At 43.1% G+C, this 18,067-nt stretch overlaps 1 protein-coding gene and 1 non-coding gene across 2 annotated transcripts in view; both read right to left on the reverse strand.

The window, feature by feature from the left end:
• Positions 1–1,260: 1,260 nt before the first annotated feature.
• On the reverse strand, positions 1,261–1,390 carry LOC149283185 (small nucleolar RNA SNORA35). The gene has a single exon (XR_016277938.1). It is a non-coding gene; the product is annotated as a small nucleolar RNA SNORA35 (small nucleolar RNA).
• A 4,350-nt stretch (positions 1,391–5,740) lies between these two features.
• Positions 5,741–18,067, reverse strand: part of LOC149283186 (cAMP-regulated phosphoprotein 21-like) — a 109,208-nt gene continuing 96,881 nt past the window's right edge. Inside the window, exons 17-18 of the mRNA XM_089497908.1 lie at positions 10,709–10,860; positions 5,741–5,998 (exon numbers count right to left, since the gene is read on the reverse strand). Coding sequence (XP_089354034.1) covers positions 5,741–5,998; positions 10,709–10,860 — 410 coding nt within the window. The remainder of the gene's footprint in view (positions 5,999–10,708; positions 10,861–18,067) is intronic.

Consider the following 18,067-nt stretch of genomic DNA (forward strand, 5'->3'; position numbering starts at 1 on the left):
TATCCATAAAAAAATTTCCTAATTTCAGTTGAGGGGGGCCAGCCCATATGTATAACCACCCACAGCACACAAAATAGGATTGTGAATACCGCCTCCTGCGTGATAGATCTAACGAAAAAAACAGTTGATCTAACCGGATCTAACGAATATCTACCAAAATCCATAATTTTTTTTCCAAATTTCAGTTGAGGGGGGGCCAGCCCATATGTATACCCACCCACAGCACACAAAATAGGATTGTGAATACCGCCTCCTGCGTGATAGATCCAACGAAAAAAACAGTTGATCTAACCGGATCTAACAAATATCTACCAAAATCCATAAAAAAAATATAAAAATTTCAGTTGAGGGGGGGCCAACTCGTATGTATACCCATCCCCCGCACACAAAATAGGATTGTGAATACCGCCTCCTGCGTGATAGATCTAACAAAAAAAACAGTTGATCTAACCGGATCTAATGAATATCTACCAAAATCCATATTTTTTTTTCCAAATTTCAGTTGAGGGGGGGCCAGCCCATATGTATACCCACCCACAGCACACAAAATAGGATTGTGAATACCGCCTCCTGCGTGATAGATCCAACGAAAAAAACAGTTGATCTAACCGGATCTAACAAATATCTACCAAAATCCATAAAAAAAATATCAAAATTTCAGTTGAGGGGGGGCCAACTCGTATGTATACCCATCCCCCGCACACAAAATAGGATTGTGAATACCGCCTCCTGCGTGATAGATCTAACAAAAAAAACAGTTGATCTAACCGGATCTAACGAATATCTACCAAAATCCATAAAAAAAAGTCAAAATTTCAGTTGAGGGGGGGCCAGCCCATATGTATACCCATCCCCCGCACACAAAATAGGATTGTGAATACCGCCTCCTGCGTGATAGATCTAATGAAAAAAACTGTTGATCTAACCGGATCTAACGAATATCTACCAAAATCCATAAAAAAAATTCCAAATTTCAGTTGTTCAGTAATTAGACTAGATCTAACAAAAATTTTGTCTGATCAAACCTGATCTAACGCAGAGCTATCATAATCAGTAACATTTTGTTGAAATTTTTGTTGAGGGGGGGCTGGCTACGGGTTAGCCCCCCCTGAAAAAGATTGTCAATATTGCCTATTTTAGAGTAGATCTAACGAAAAAAACAGTTGATCAAACCTGATCTAACAAAGATCTAACAAATGCAATGATCTTTTGTAAAAATTCTTAATATGGGGGGGCTAACCCGGGGGAGGTAAGAAAAATGCTTGTACCCAACTATCAGTAGGGACAGGTTACAAGAAAGCCTGGCCTATCTCCAAGAAGGGATTTGATCTAGCACCTTAAGCGGTCCCTCATGCCACGGAATGGACACAGGGTTCACTTGACAGTGCAAATAAAAACGCTTAAAAAATGGTGGAGCAAATAAAAGCTAAAAAAAAGTTATGTAACAAAAAAAAAAAAAAAAATGGAGCAGGAACAAAAAAAAAATTAAAAATGGGAAACTGTGTGATACAACTTGAAGCAGTTACCGACACAGAGTGCAGGTTTTCCAGGGCAATCTGGACACTAAAATGTGGTGTCCTTTCTTTGCCCCCTGCTGTAGCATACCCTGCATCTCTTTTGGGGATTCTGCTTCTTTGCTGTAGGGGTTCCCATCACCACTTGGGGACCAGGTTCATCACGGTACAAGATACCTGAAATTACTTGGAGCTGAAACTGCAAAAAAGACAGTTTCAGCCCAGTGTCTGCTTTTTTGTGCAACAAAAAAGCGTTATAGGTTGCAATTTGCATTAGATAAATTGCAACTTTCTTGTACCAGGCCTTTGTCTTCCTCATAATGAGGTAGGGCTGTAGGAGTTGATCTGACAGATCAACTCCACCCATGTTCTTATTATAGGCCCTGATGCACACTGGCTTTCTAGTGACCCCAGCTCTGCCACGGACAGACCTCCTCTTGGTGTAGAGCTGAGGTCTCCCCCTTTCCTAGCCGGGTGCGTGCCAGGTGTTGTGGGGAAACCCAAGCGGTTCTTTTTTATAGTACCGCAAGCTACTGTATCAAAACAATACAGCAGCTTGAACAAAGGGACGCTTGTATAGAAGTTATCTACATACAAGTGGTAGCCTTTGTTCATAAGGGGGAATATTAGGTCCCAAACAATCTTGGCACTGGTGCCCAGATGTTCTGGGCAACCTGGAGGGTCAAGGTAGATATCCTTACCCATGTATACCCGGAAGGCATGAGTATATCCTGTCTCGCTCTCGCAGAGCTTATACACCTTCACTCCATACCTAGAGCCCTTGGAAGGAATATACTGCTTGAATCCCAACCTTCCTTTATATTTCATCAGGGATTTATCCACGCAGATATTCTTTCCAGATGTATACACCTCTGGAAACCTGGCAGCGAGATGGGTAATCAGGGGGCGGATTTTGTAGAGCCTATCAAACTGGGGGTGCTCCTTAGGGGGGCACAGGCTGTTGTCATTAAAATGCATGAAATTAAGAATCATTTCATACCTTTGCCTAGTTATAGTTTGGGCATAAATGGGGGGTACTATAGATAGGAGCGGATGGAGGGCTTTTTTATAATGCCCATTAACATTGTGAGTGCCCAGAATTTAAGAAATTCTGGCACGTCAATGGGAGTCCATGGCTGTTTTGCCCAAAAAGAATTAGGGCTAGCAGCACGGTGCTGCTGGGCATAAAAGTTAGGTTGTGCGACAATGTCTCCCAAGACATCATCTCCCAAAAAAAACCTGCACAAATTGCAGTGGAGTGAATCCTGTAACATCAATATTGATGCCAGGAATTCCAGAAATAGGAGGGATAGCTGGCTTGTACCTATTAGGCGCTACCCATGCCTCTGGTGCACTGCCACGACTACGTGTGGCAGGCGTCCTAACAGCCACAGATACATCACTAGATGTATCTGTGAACTGACCAACGTCAAAATCTGACGCTGTATCAGTGGCCTCAGAATCTGTGCCCAAAAAGGCATACGCCTCCTCAGCCGTATACCGCTGCATGGTTACAATTGCAGCAAAAATAGTGGGTAAGGAAAGGGTTAATGGCTCTAATTAAAAAAAAAAAAGAAAAAAGTTAAAAAAAATGTTAAAAAAAATAAAGAACCCAAAAAACAATTGCCACTATGCAAGATCACTGTTTATGCAGTGATCAATGGCAATGAAGGGGTTAATATTGAATGGGTGGCTCTTATAAGAGCCTTTGGATCAATATATACATATATTTTATTGAGAATACCTGAAATACCAGAAAACACACCGATCTGTCTCCCCCCTCACTAGAAGCAAGTGAAGGAGGGAGGCAGATCCAATACTGTGTGATGATCCCGGCCGGAGTACGGTCCAGGGGAATTCCCCGCGTCGCGCTCCCGTGCGGAGTGCGTCGCCCGAGTACCCGCGGCATCACAGCCCTGTCCGGGACGCGTCGCCCGGGTGCTCGTGGCGTCGTGCTCCGGTGCGGAGTGCATCTCCCGAGTACCCCCGAGTGGCGGGTACTCGGTACTTACCCCTCCCGGGACGATCCAGCCACACAGCGTCCTCATACGCGGCGGTTCACAAGAATGAACCGCCGCACAGTGATAGACACCTACGGTGTCATAAGACACACCCCCCTGCCGAACTCTTACCCCTCTGGAGGAGAAGCAACGTCCATTGGACGTCATCAGGGTTGGGGGCGGGATCTAGAAGGGCGGCAGGTTTAAAACCAGAGCACTGATGCCGGTTCAGTGCTCAGTTGTTTTTACAACTAGCTGTAGTACTTACCTGGCGTATAGCTGTTTCTTCATGTTGATTCCTGTTACTGACCTTGGCTTGATTCCTGACCACGTTAACCTCTCAGCTCCTGACCCGGATTGTTTGACCATTCTCTGCCTGCTGCCTGTTACCGACCTTGGCTTGATTCCTGACTACGTTAACCTCTCAGCTCCTGACCCGGATTGTTTGACCATTCTCTGCCTGCTACTTGGTACCGACCTCGGCTTGATTCCTGACCACGTTACCTTCTCTGCTCCTGACCTGGATTATGTGACCATTAAGAGACTGATCCATTTGTATCCTGCATCCTGGTTTCCAAACCTATGCAAACGTAACATACTGGTCAAAGGCAATGTTTAGAAAACATTGCCTTTGATTTATCAAATCATGATCACTCTTATGAGTGATCTGACTACTAGGGGTGTTATTCACTGGATGTCCATGACATCCAGCAACACCCCCCCGATGATGACAGCAGGCTCCGCCCCCGGCTTGATGGGCGCCGCCATCTTGAAACACCGCGTTTGTTTTGAAGACGCCGGTACCGGGAAGGTAAGTTAAGCATTTAGGAAGCGATCGCGAGTCGCATCCTTTGCTAAACAGGTGTTGCAAAGATGCCTCGCTACTGAGGCATCTTAGCAACACCAGCTAAGCAAAGGAAGCGACTCGCGATCGCTTCCTAAACCCGTTTTTCGGCGGTGGGCGCCGCCATGTTTGAAAGACGTGCAGTCTTTCAAACATGCTTTTTTATTCGCCCCTAGGAGCGATTGTGGGGGGCCAGAATGTTTTTTTTGGTGTTGCTCAATGCCTCGATGTCGAGGCATTAGAGCAACACCGTTTGAGTGGAAAAAAAAAAAAAAAAAAAAAAAAATCGATCACGGATCGATTTTTTCACCCGTTTAAAGACGTACCGGTCCTGGCACGTCAATTGTCGTAAACGACATGTTTTTGGGTGACGTGCCCGGACCGGCAATTGTCATCAAGGGGTTAAGTAATGTTAACAAAAGGGATGCTCCATTTGTTACTACTTTTTTTTAGGTTTGAATTTATTCACTTTGTAGTTGATTGTCAATATATGTGTTGATTGAGTTAACAGAGTTGAGTTAACAGTGGAGGATTATTTCTTTGTGCCAGGTTTTTAATTTTTAAGTGTCATTGTTTTTTAGATGATCTCTCTAAATGTATTATTTATGTATGTATTTATTTATGTAAAAAACATAAGTTGCACCATTTGAGTACCCATCGGGCAGAAAGTGATTTGTCCTTTAGGTTCCTTTAGTGATAAGACTGCCTTTAAAGCATTCCCCCTGCAATGATACCAACCAATAATATCACTTGGTCTGTCGCCAAATATGTTATTCTTATATGTGGAAATATTCTATAGACCATATAATTCAAGATACAGGCTACATCAAAGAAGAGGCCAAACAACTTATAGAAAGGTGACCTGTGTCAATTTGTTTTACTGTGGATAAACATTACAATACAGCAAATCCCCATATAAAATGTTATAGTGTGTATAAATTATTCCTTCATTTCACCAATCTTTTTTTTCCATACAACTTTGGTACAGTGATTTTTTTATTTATTTACATATATAAATATAATATATATCCAAGATAAATACTTTAAGTTCACAAAAGTCAACACAAAATACAAAACTAATTTGGGTTAGGGTTATTACATTCTACACATAGGTGTTCATGGGTAGGAGAAAATATCTTGTTTAAATTAATGTCACTAAGTTTTAAAGTCACTTTTTTGGCAAATGTGAAAATGATGCACCATTAGCCATTGACATGTTTTGTTCCTATACAGTTTAAACACAGAAATCTCCTGTGCAGTTAAAATATGCTTTTCCTTGACTGATAACTTCTTTTTGTGTTCTTTTGAAAGCCATAGAGGAGGTGCTTCTTGAGAAACACTCTAAAAAAACAGGCAGCGTATGTCTAGGCTTCCCCAACTTGTCAATATTTGACCTGCCACCCAGTGTTACTCATGGTTGAGCAGTTTGTCCTGCAGCTTGCGGAGATGACTGGAACATTATTATTAGGACAGTGTGGTGTAATCAGCCTTAGGTTATTCTGTGGAGATGGAGGTATAACATTGCAGTATACGGGCATCCCAGTTGTTGATAGAGGTGCTTGACTTGACAAATTAGGTAGCATAATTTGTTGCTGGAATGCTTGCTGTGGCATTCCTTGAGAACTTTGTGACACAGACACCTGAAAGATAATAGCAAATACATTATGGCATCCTGGTTTACATATTTACATTTTTATATTCATTATATGGGTTTACCATAGGTATTTTCAGCATAGCTCAAATCATAGCAAATGCATTAGGTGATCCAGCCTTCACCTTCATCAATCTCTAGTCTGCACATACAATAATGTAAATTTAGTTGTTAAGTGGGCTCATGCAAGGGTCCTCTGGGAATAAAACATTTATTGTATGGTGTGATGACAGTAAAACGCCATTGACTTTGGATAAGATATTTACTATAATAAAAAAAAAAAAATAGGGGGGCAGTTTATATATGCAAATGCGTGGTCCATGCTCCTATGAACCTTACGCCGCCACAATGTTATGGAGGAGATCCTGCTACATGTCGTGGTTCCTTAACCAATGCGAAATTCATTTCGAACTTTCTCCTTATGCCTTTGCTTCAAACCGGGCTAAGGTTGGATATGTAATTTCGCTCCTCACCGACAAGGCTCTGGCATGGGCATCTCCTCTGTGGGAGAGGAATACTCCAGTAATTCGCTCCTACCCAGAATTTGTGTCTGCACTACGCTCAGTATTCGACGTTCCAGGCAGGAGTTCAACCGCTTCGTCCTCTCTTTTCAACATCTGCCAAGGGGAACACTCTCTGATGGACTATGCTATCGAATGTCACACCCTAATGGCTGAGGTGAACTGGACTGGCGATGCACTGATTGCAGCCTTTTTGAATGGGTTATCAGAGACTTTGAAAGACGAGATCGCTGCTCGAGATCTACCATCTGACCTAGACTCTGTGATATCATACGTAACACAGATTGATCTTCGACTCCGCAAGCATCAGGTGCAGCGGGACAGTCTGAGAGCACGTGAAAGAGGAGTTTGTTCCTTTATGTGTCCTGTTCGTACCACCACCTACGAACCCTTCTACCTTGGAGGAGCCCATGCAGCTGGGTGCTACCCATCTGCCGGAGAATGAGAAGTCCAGGAGACGTAGAGAGGGGCTTGTACTGCGGCATGGCAGGACATTGGTCAAGATCTTGTCCTAAGAAGTCGGGAAACACCCTCACCTAGAGTGGTTTAGGGGACCTGCTTTGGGTGTGCTGGGCCTGTCCTCTGACTCAAGCAACACTCGGATGACTGTTCCGATTCAGGTGTCCTGGTCTACTGGATCAGTTTGCACAGAGGCCTTCTTGGATTCGGGAGCTGCTGAGAACTTTATCGATGCCAGTTTTTGTGAAGAGCAGCTTATTCCCACAACGCCTAAAGACACTCCTGTAAGACTTGAGGCCATTGAAGGCAGACCTCTTCATCCTGCTCAGGTTACCCATTGTCACAAACTGGGTCCATACAGACGACTGTAAAGACCCAGAGCACCCAAAGATTGTGTTCAGGAGTTACGGTGCAGTAGCGGAGTTGGACAGGGCCTGGTGCAGGATGACTGCACTCTCACGGTGGGCATCTAGGGTTGTGCAGCCACATACCAGCACCCCGACATAGCAGCGGATGATGGCAGAACAGAGCAGAACTTGGAGATATTCTGCAGGCACCCTGGAGCAGGCATGAGACATAGCACTGGAATCATGTGCAGGAAACTGCAGGGTGGAAGTAGGGAAGCTAAGCAGAGTATATAGCAGAAACATAAGCAAGCAAGGGATAGGAAGACCAAGCAAGAAACATAACGAGACAAGAAATACATAATACAGGGCACAACAGGGAACAAGACAAGGAATACCCAAGATCAGACATGAACAGGACAGAACACCCCTCTACCGGGGTAACAAGACAGGACACCCCTCTACCGGGGTACACGACAGGACACCCCTCTACCGGGGTACACGACAGGACACCCCTCTACCGGGGATACACGACAGGACACCCCACAGGTTACATCACAGACTGACACACCTAAATACAGGAACTAGCCTAGGACTACATGATAACTATTGGAGATTCCGTCACGTTATGGCCATAGTATGCTTAGCCCACCACTATGCCAAAGTACTCCAATGACGGTGGGTCCTAATGCCAAGCCCTGCATACGAAAGTACTGATAAACTAAACATTGAATCCAAACACAGAACCGAGAAGGACATACCTTTAGACTGCAGACTGAGACAAACAGAACAAACGGGTGGGACACACCCTATAAAGGAAACGAGTTGAAGCAAAGAGCAGACTGGAATCAAGGAATCAGAGGTTCAGGACAGAGCATACGGAAATCCAGGAGTGGACTACAGCAAAACATGGGAACTGAGGCAAGGCAGGGAAAAACAGAGATATGCAGCTCCGCAGCCTGGATGGACCCTGACACCCATATTACTACACCTGCGACACTCTCCGTGGGCATGATACATAACAAGAGACTTCAGTTCCTGGTTATCTGCTCTCCCTCTACTCCAGTCATTTTGGGTTTTCCGTGGCTACAGACGCACAATCCCACCATCGATTGGACAACCTGAGAGATCACATCATGGAGTCAAACCTGTGGGGAGGACTGCATCAAACCCGTGACACTGGCCATGGTGTCCACTACATCTGAGATCGTCGCTACAGTTCTTCCCAGTCAATACCAAGACTTTGCGGATGTTTTGACAAGAAGGAGGCTGAGAGGTGGATGCGTCTGAATCTGGGGTTGGAGCTATACTCTCTCAACGAGCTTCTTATAGCGGACCACTGCAACCTTGCGGCTACTTCTCCAGGCACTTCTCCACAGGTGGTTATCCTGGCTTTGGAGGAGTGGCGTCACCTGTTGGAGGGGGCTTCCGTACCTACCTTGATTCTTACCGATCATAAGAACCTCCAATACATGGAATCTGCCAAGTGCCTCAATCCTCGTCAAGCCAGGTGGGCTCTTTTCCTCTCCCGCTTTCCCTTCGTGTTGACGTACCGCCCCGGTTCAAAGAACGCTAAGGTGGATGCGTTATCTCGCATGCATACACGATCGGAGGAGGGCAGTAGGGAACCTGAACCCATTGTCCCTTCTACCAAGGTCGTTGGTGTCATTCGGTTACGGGGTCACGCTCCTCTTCTGGATCGCATCACTCGCTCTCAAGGTCAAGCTCCGGTCTCCATGCCTCAAGGGAAGCTATATGTTCCTCCCAGTTTGCGTGCACCTATTCTACGCACACTTCATGCCGCCAGAACCTCGGGACATTCTGGATTGTTCGTCTCCAGGGAGTGCCGTCTGAAATTGTGTCAGACAGAGGTACCCAGTTCGTAGCAAGATTCTGGCGGGAATTTACTAAATCCTTGGGCATCACCTTGACTTGCTCTTCGGCGTATCACCCTCAGACGAACGGCCTGGTTGAGAGGGCTAATCAACATCTGGAGCAATACTTGTGCCTCTTCATCAATGACCACCAGGACAACTGGGTCGATCTACTGCCGTTCGCAGAATTCGTGAGGAACAACACGCTCCAGGAGGCCACTAGGATCTCTCAGTTTTTCTGCCTTTATGGTCTTCATCCGCCGTCTCTCCCAGGGACATTACCTGTTTCCCCTGTTCCAGATCTGGAGAAGAGACTCGCTTCCATATGTGCCACCTGGGCTTCTGTTAATTCAGCCCTAGAACATGCCGCTCAGCTCCAGCAATGACAGGCCAACAGGAAGCGATCTGCTAACCCCTCATATCAACCTGGTGATAGGGTTTGGCTGTCTACTCGGTATTTGAGACTCCGGGTTCCTTCTATGAAATTGGCTCCGCGGTTCATTGGCCCCTTTCCAGTTCAAGTCAGATTAATCCTGTGGCTTACGAACTCTCGCTACCCGGTACGCTTCGTATTCCCCGGGTTTTCCACACGTAGGCCCTTCTACGACGAGGACTTCCAGGGGAGGCTTGGAGAGGCGTATTCCCCAAGTAATTCTTGACTCCCGGAGGCAGCAGGGCAGTCTATAGTACTTGATACAGTGGAGAGGTCTCGATCCCGAGGAACGTTCCTGGGTGCCAACGGTACGACTTTCTGCGCCTCGGTTGATACGTGCATTTCACGCTAGACGGTCTTCCCATCCTGGTGGTCGCCCTGAGGGCGCCCTTTTGAGAGGGGGGGTACTGTTACTCACCTGTAGTCAGTTCCCATGTCGCCGCAGCAGCCGCTAGGAAGGAGAGGGAGGCCCCCTCCACCACACGGCCACCTCCGCAGCAGCCACCACGAAGGAGAGGGAGACCCCCCTCCACCGCATGGCCACCTCTGCTACCATCTTCCGAGGAGCCACGCAGGAGAGGCAGACCTCCAGCCGCACGGCACTCCTCTAGTGGCGAACTCTCAAACTACAGGCCTTTATGAAGGCAGACTACACTACACTCAAAATGGGCGCGATTCCCTGACAACGGAAGTGACATCATGAGGGTTTGGCAGGAAATTCGCACTTCCTCTGCGGTTCTCTATTTAAGCTCCTCAGACCAGCTAAACCTTGCCTTCTGATGGTTGTCTATGCCTTGTGCTAGTGTCCAGATAGCATTTACTTTCCTGATTTCAGTGTTTTGACCTTGGCTTGCCTGACTACGTTGATCTCCTGAATCCTGACCTCTGCTACGTTTATTGTTTATCCTGTTCTTCTGAATCCTGACCTTGGCTACGTTTATCGTTTATCCTGCTGTCCGGAATCCTGACCTCGGCTTGTCTGAACTTGTTCTGTCCTGGAGTCCTACCTGACCACGGTGTCTCCTACTACTTGTACGTGATATATTATCTTAGACAGTTGTTGGATACCTGATATGAGGGCATGGATGGGTATTGAACCATCATGCCCTGTACTTGACTTCCCTGTTGATTGTTCATCGAACTCTGGCTTTGAGGAGGCTGCTGTATTCCTACGAGTCCCTGGAATCCTTGTTGGTGATTAGACAAGACAGACTGAGACCCTAAAGAGAGAAAAAGGATATGTCACTTATATCCAATATTATAAAACAGATATGCAAATCATTGTTATTCCCTCCTGTAATAGTATGCATTTTAAATATAAGATATTATATCCTTATGCTACCTCTGGCTTTAATTATATATATTTTTTGAAAATTTAAAATCACTGAGCTCTATAGCACAACATATTCTAGTGCTAATGTTTGTTAGCAAAGGGTGTGACTGAAACCCCTTAATTCAATAATTAGGGGCAATAATTATGGTGTCCACATACATTTGGTCAGATAGTGTATATATATATATATATATATATATATATATATATATATATATATATATATATATATATATATATATATATATATATATATATATACACACACACTAATATTACGGTGAACAAGGAGGCAATTGCCTTAGTTGTGAAACATTTTTTTTAAACTATTGCCAAGTATTTTAACAGTATTGAACTTAACCCTTTAAATTATTGTAATTTATAAAAAAAAGAGACAAAAGATGCAAAAGTATGGCTAAAAAAAAATTCTGTACAAAAAAGTCTAACAAAGCAACACTAATACAACAGTAGGGATCTACACTTACAGACTATAAACAACTATTTTAGTGGCACACAGAGTTATCTACATACAAAAGAAAGTGGAATGGAAATTGCAGAACATTTCATTACCATTATATCAAATAAAAAAGTGAAGCTTATATATAAAGAAAGATTTGCAGGTTATCTTTTTAATGAATCATGATTGAATGAAGTTGAACAGATTTAATAAATAAAATCCAGATTTTTTTTTTAACTCCTTAAGGATACAGGTTTGTTCGCCCTAATTCCCTTTTTCATCTTTGATGTACACACAAATATATTGTTTTTTTCAGGAAAAGTATTTTTCAAACATAGGGATTGTCTATTGGCCTAGTAGTCCTAATGAAGATAGCATATATTGAGCTGGATTCTATGCCGACGATAACTATGACAACAGCCTAAACAGCAATTTTCCAGTTGGTTGCAATAGAAAAAACGAGATGAGTGATACATTTTATCTTATAGCTAATAGCCATTAAACCTTTAAGTGGATCTTTTAGTAACTTAACACCAGGTTCAAGTTTCCTCATACTATACCACTGCAGAACAGTTAAATCACTATACTGTAATTCAATTGGCATGTTCTAAGCGTGATAAATCTTGGCATTCTGTTACGCCAGATGTCTGCATAGCAGGTGTCTGTATACATAAGGCATGCTGTGATGTGTTACAAACACCAGTCTAACATAGGATTTAAACTCAGGATTTAAACTTGTTTAGAAAAATAATATTCTATGCAGGTATATACCATTATACTATACAGGAGACATCTTGCATTCCTTATGTTATAAAAAAACACTGTCATTTTGTTATTTGGAAACAATAGTGTATGTTATGGTCTAACATACATTGCTTCCAATTTCCTCTTATGATTTGGCATTCTTTAATTATAACTCAGGGACTTAAGTGATGCAGGGACATTTTGGGGCCTCTGGTCAATACTCATGTTAGCTGAACAGTGTGTGGCCCCACTACCACTACATTGATGTTGTTCAAATTGTAATGAATGTAGTGGTTCATACTGACTGATAATGTAACCAGACAGTATTAAAAGGTACTAATAAAGCTAAAACAGGGTTGGCGAAGGAAATGTCCTCATAGACTAGATCACTAAGAGCAGCTTGAGTCTAGTAGCTGTTGTAGTCCCCTACCACCTCTTTTGTATGCCAATAGTGCAGAATATAGGACATTTTGATATGTTAAAATAAATATTTATACCATGCCCATTCCCAGTACTATTAGTAGTCACTATGGAAACCCTAATGATCAATGCAGTCAATTTACTAAGTAACCTTTTATTCATGAAAGAATTTCAACTACGATATACTCAGCTTTAATGGAGTAACTGTTAAATATCAAGAAGCCAGCTCCAGGCTATGAAATCAGGTTGAAGCTTACAATTCCGACTGAAACCCTGAGACTAGAGAAACATCCCTGATAATCTACAGGTATTTTAACATTGGCATAGATAAAACTGGAAAAAAAAATACTTTGGATATTTGTTAAATTTCATACTGCCACCAAAGAAATAAATATCTACAAGATAGCAGTTTTACAGTATGTAGCAACATTTCAATTTAAAGTAGTGAAGCTGATATTTGTAAAGGGATTTAAGTATGTATAGTGTTAACCTATGTATGTATTATGTAGCTGCTTTTGTTTACTACTAGCTAATAGGGGAATATGACAATCCACTGAAGGAACTATCGTTACAGTTAAAATGACAAGAAAACTGCAAATATTTATGCTAAGTTTAAAGTCACAGTTTTGACCATAAACCTTATTGTTAGTACTATCATCCACCGTCGTAAATAATTAATGCAATTCCTTGATACATGAATATCATTAATATAACAAGGACTGATGAGTTCAGAACAGCAAAATAAATAATTCATGCACATATCCTGTACTGTTATTTTGTTTTTATGATGTACTGTTAGATCTTTAACAAATTACAAATGACCTTGCTTTAAATCAAGACTTAATAGTGTGTATTATTGTCCACATTTTGTCTTGCAAGTAAATATATTACACATCAACAGAAAATGTTATTCTGCAAACTCCCACAAGAATAAGAGGTACAAATCAGTGGTATTCCTTGTTACCTTATACAAGCATACCCCACATTAATGTACACAATATGGTCTGCAGCATGTATGTAAAATGAAAAAGTACTTAAATTCAAGCACTACTCTTTTCACTTATCAAAGCATCTGCTACACCACAACCGTCAGGTCAGTTACACCCTATATAAACAGGGGAATGGTCTTAGATCCCTTGCCATGCATCTTCCAACCTCATCAGGCATTATAGGAGAAGACTCAGAGCTGTTATCTTGGCAAGGGACTACTACTGCTCTCTAGGAACGATCAAAATATATTTATAGATTACCCTTGATGAACTGTGAAATTATAAAGAAAAGTTAATTTTACCTAGTCTAATTTTACATATCAAAAGTGCATCAATTTAGAAAGGCAGAGATTCTCTTACCTCTTCCATATATATATTACCCCACTTTAAGGACACTTAAAAGTAATGACATAGTCGCAGCACAACCATTCCTCCAGAATCTCTCTAGATTCCTCAGTGCTGGTGGACTTCAGTTCACCCCACAGGTTTTCTATGAGGTTTAATTCAGGGGGACTGAGGGGCACAGGCTTCACAATGCATTGAAACAATATAGACACGTCCTTTTCCAGGTTGATTCATAAAAATTCCATTTGACTGAGACGACTTAATTAGTGGATGGTACTGTATTAAGTTTAGGGGGCACTTACTTTTTCACATGGATATAGGTTTTGATTAACTTATCTGCGATAAGTCTACATCTTGTGTTTATTCATGTCGTCCTTGTCTTATATTAAAATTAGTTGGATGATCGGAAACATTTATATGTGACAATCAAGCACAGAAGAAATCTGGAAGGAGCAAATACTTCTTCACTGAACTGTATATAAGTATATACTCTTGCATTCAGTCTAAATACATTAAAAAAGTGCTCAGGTGCTACTACTGACGATTACATGGAAATCCACAAGAATGAGTGCACTCTCGGGTCTTTTTTCTTTTTCTTAAAAAAAAAAACAAAACCCACCTCTCCATTACAACAAATTCAAAAATCCCTCAACATTGAGAGTACACTCATTCTTGTGAATATATATGTATATACTCATCAAAAAAGGTGTGTTAATCAGTGTACAACACAATCAGAAAAATAAGCTATCACCGCATTAATTAGTTGTTAGAGGCAAAGGAAGGAAGGAAACAAAATAGATGAAAAAAAATTGCTGCACTGTAACAAGAGGTTAGATTTCAGTAGTAGAATTTTGGTACAGCAGCTGATATAGTAAAATTAATCACGTGGTTTTAAAAAGAACACTTTAATCTTGAGGAAGAATGTGCAGCTGTTGTTTTGAGAAGCAGACAGCAGAATAAAGGAATATCTCTAAGAATATCTGTAAATCTATAACAAAAATAATTTTAAGGCGATATGATTGAAGTATGGTCTGGGATTACCACTTCAGACATATAACACACATAGTAAATTAATGTTGCATTTTAATAGAAATACATTTAAGGTAGCATTTACTTTTCCAACACAAATAATTTGTGAAAAATATTGCCATACATGGCATTTGCGTTGGAAACACTACTTTTTCACACTAGAATGTGAGATAAGAATAGATTAACTGGTGCTATAAACGAGAGGTCAGTTTATTAGCCTCTTTTGACTTATTTAACCTTAATATCCCGGAAATGTACTGGATGGTAAATATTTAGCAACAAGAATATTCCATAATTCTTGGCCTTTAGTAAGATAATAAAATACACTTTTTACTTGGTTTAGTTTTTGCGTCCCTGTGGTGGAGCGTTAGGAGAGAAATATATTCTGGCAGCTGCAGGTATAGTTATCAGTCTAGGATTACTGTTTTTGCTCTGAAAAATGCCCCTTGTCTTATATTAGAGGTGTTATAATCAGACCTCAAATAGAGGTCTCACTGCAAGACGAGGATCCAGATCCCCCGGAGAGCTGCAGGGGACCTGGATCCTCCTCTCCGGCAGCCGGTGGAAGCCTGCACAATGCGTGGAGACAACCTCCGCTTCTGCCAGCACTTCTCCCGTAGTGCCGGCGTGACATGACCTTCCAGGTGCTCCACCTGGCAGAAGTGGAGGTTGTCTACTCGCATCGCGCAGACATTCACCGTCCGCCAGAGAGGAGGATCCCCTACAGCACTGCGGGGGACCTGGATCCTCCTCTCTGGATGCGCCATGCTCACAGACAACATAGGCTGCTACCCAACACTTACGCCAGGGCTTCAATGACGGACCACTGGCGTGACGTGACCATCCAGTGCTCAGTCATAGAAGCCCAGGCGGAAGTCCCGGGTAGCGGCAGAGGTTGTCTGTGCCCATTGTGCAGACGTCCACTGGCTGCCCCCACTTGACACCAGGGAGTGTGGACACGGAGGTCAAGTCTAGGGATCCATTGGTAAGTCGGGGGGCATGTAAGGGGGTATAAGGCATATGAGGAGGGGCAAAGTGGCATATAGGAGTATAAGGCATATCTGGGGACAGAGTGGCATATAGAGGGTATAAGGCATATCGGGGGGGCAGAGTGGCAAGCCTGGGGCAGATGTGCATAACTGGGGGGCAGGTTGTCAAATAAAAGGATAAATAAATACAAAAATGCATTTTTCTCAATCATAGTTTTTATTTAATATGAAAAAACCCTTTTCCCTATATACTTTCTTATATTCAGGCTTTTTCTTTTTTTCTAAATTAATATTCAAATTATGGGGGGTCATCTTATAATCAAGCAAATACGGTACTACTGGACACGGGGCTTCACTTATCTGCTGTAGTACTTAATGAGACAAGCTAAGTAAAAATAGGGCAGACAGCTGATTAAGGGACTTTAGTTTCAGACCAGCAGCTAGAAACTGGGAGTGTGTTGAGAAGGCTCTGAAAAGGCTTTGTTAAAATTGATTTTGGAAAAAGGATTTGTATATTGTATATTGGTAAAAGGGTGTTGCTTTCCCAATTGTAGTAAGAACGGAAAGAAGTGTTTAGTTAATGTTTTGTTCAACCAGTGCAGTGAGAAATAAAGCTCACAAACCGTATACACATACCGATGTATAGCAGACTTCTGTGAGTTCTGCTTGGCTTTTGCAGTTGCATTTAGCTTGGACACACAAGCGAATCCTGAGCTGGGGCGAATCTCCTAAGTGACATCTCTAAGTGAGGAGTTACAAGCAAAGAAGGAGAGTATATTCATTACTATTGCAAGGGGGAGCACTGTGTTTGTTTGTGTTGTGTTCAGTGTAAAGTTTTGTTGAAAAAAGCAAAAAAAAAAAAAAAAAAAAAAAGGGTAAGGGCTATTTCAGGTGTGTTGCTAATTAAGTAACCTTCTCTGTGAGTTCTGCTTGGCTTTTGCAGTTGCATTTAGCTTGGACACACAAGCGAATCCTGAGCTGGGGCGAATCTCCTAAGTGACATCTCTAAGTGAAAAAGGAGTTAAAAAGCAAGAAGGGGGGTAAAGTATAAATCCTTGTGATTGCATATAATATATTTATATATATTTTGCGCCTTACTGTCTGTTTTTGCCAGTTATTGGAGCTATCCCCATTGCCAAGATGTCCTCCATGTTTGACAATGCGGTCAGGTGTACATCTTGCTCAATGTATGCAATCCTTGAGCAGCGCTTCGAGGGTGCATATTGCTGTGCGAGATGTGTGCGGGTTGCTCATTTGGAAGCACAAATCCTGAGTCTAGAGGAGCAACTGGCAACACTGAGATCTATTGACAACTTGGAGAGGAGTCTGCTGCTCACTGAGCAAGCTCTCTCGCAGGTAGAGGTGGGGGAGGATAGTGGGATGGAGGTACAGGACAGTCAGGCAGCTAGCTGGGTTACAGTTAGAAGGCGGGGTAGGGGGAAAAGCGCCAGGGAGGCTAGTCCTGATCTAGCACACCCCAACAAGTTTGCCCGGTTGGCAGATGAGGGGGATGTTAGTTCAGAGTTAGCAGTACTGCAGCAAGTCACTGCCTCTGACCACCAGAGGGGTGTCTGCTCCAGTAAGGAGGGAAGGAGGAGCGCAGGGCAGGCCAGACAGGTGCTGGTAGTGGGGGACTCAATTATTAGGGGGACAGACAGGGCGATCTGTCACAAAGACCGGGATCGCCGAACAGTGTGTTGTCTGCCTGGCGCTCGAGTTCGGCACATCGCGGATCGGGTTGACAGATTACTGGGAGGGGCTGGAGAAGACCCAGCAGTCATGGTGCACATTGGCACCAATGACAAAGTGAGAGGGAGGCGGAGTGTCCTTAAAAATGATTTCAGGGACTTAGGTAGCAAGCTTAAGGCAAGGACCTCCAAGGTAGTATTTTCTGAAATATTACCTGTACCACGTGCCACACCAGAGAGGCAGCGGGAGATTAGGGAGCTAAACAAGTGGCTCAGAAGCTGGTGTAGGAAGGAGGGGTTTGGGTTCATGGAGAACTGGGCCGACTTCTCTGTCGGATACAGGCTCTACGGTAGGGACGGGCTGCACCTCAATGGGGAGGGTGCAGCTGTGCTTGGGGAGAAGATGGTCAGAAGGGTGGAGGAGTGTTTAAAC

Source organism: Sceloporus occidentalis, unplaced genomic scaffold (assembly GCF_023333645.1).
Source record: "Sceloporus occidentalis isolate IW3139 unplaced genomic scaffold, rSceOcc1.0.p SCAF_110, whole genome shotgun sequence".
Classification (NCBI taxonomy): domain Eukaryota; kingdom Metazoa; phylum Chordata; class Lepidosauria; order Squamata; family Phrynosomatidae; genus Sceloporus; species Sceloporus occidentalis.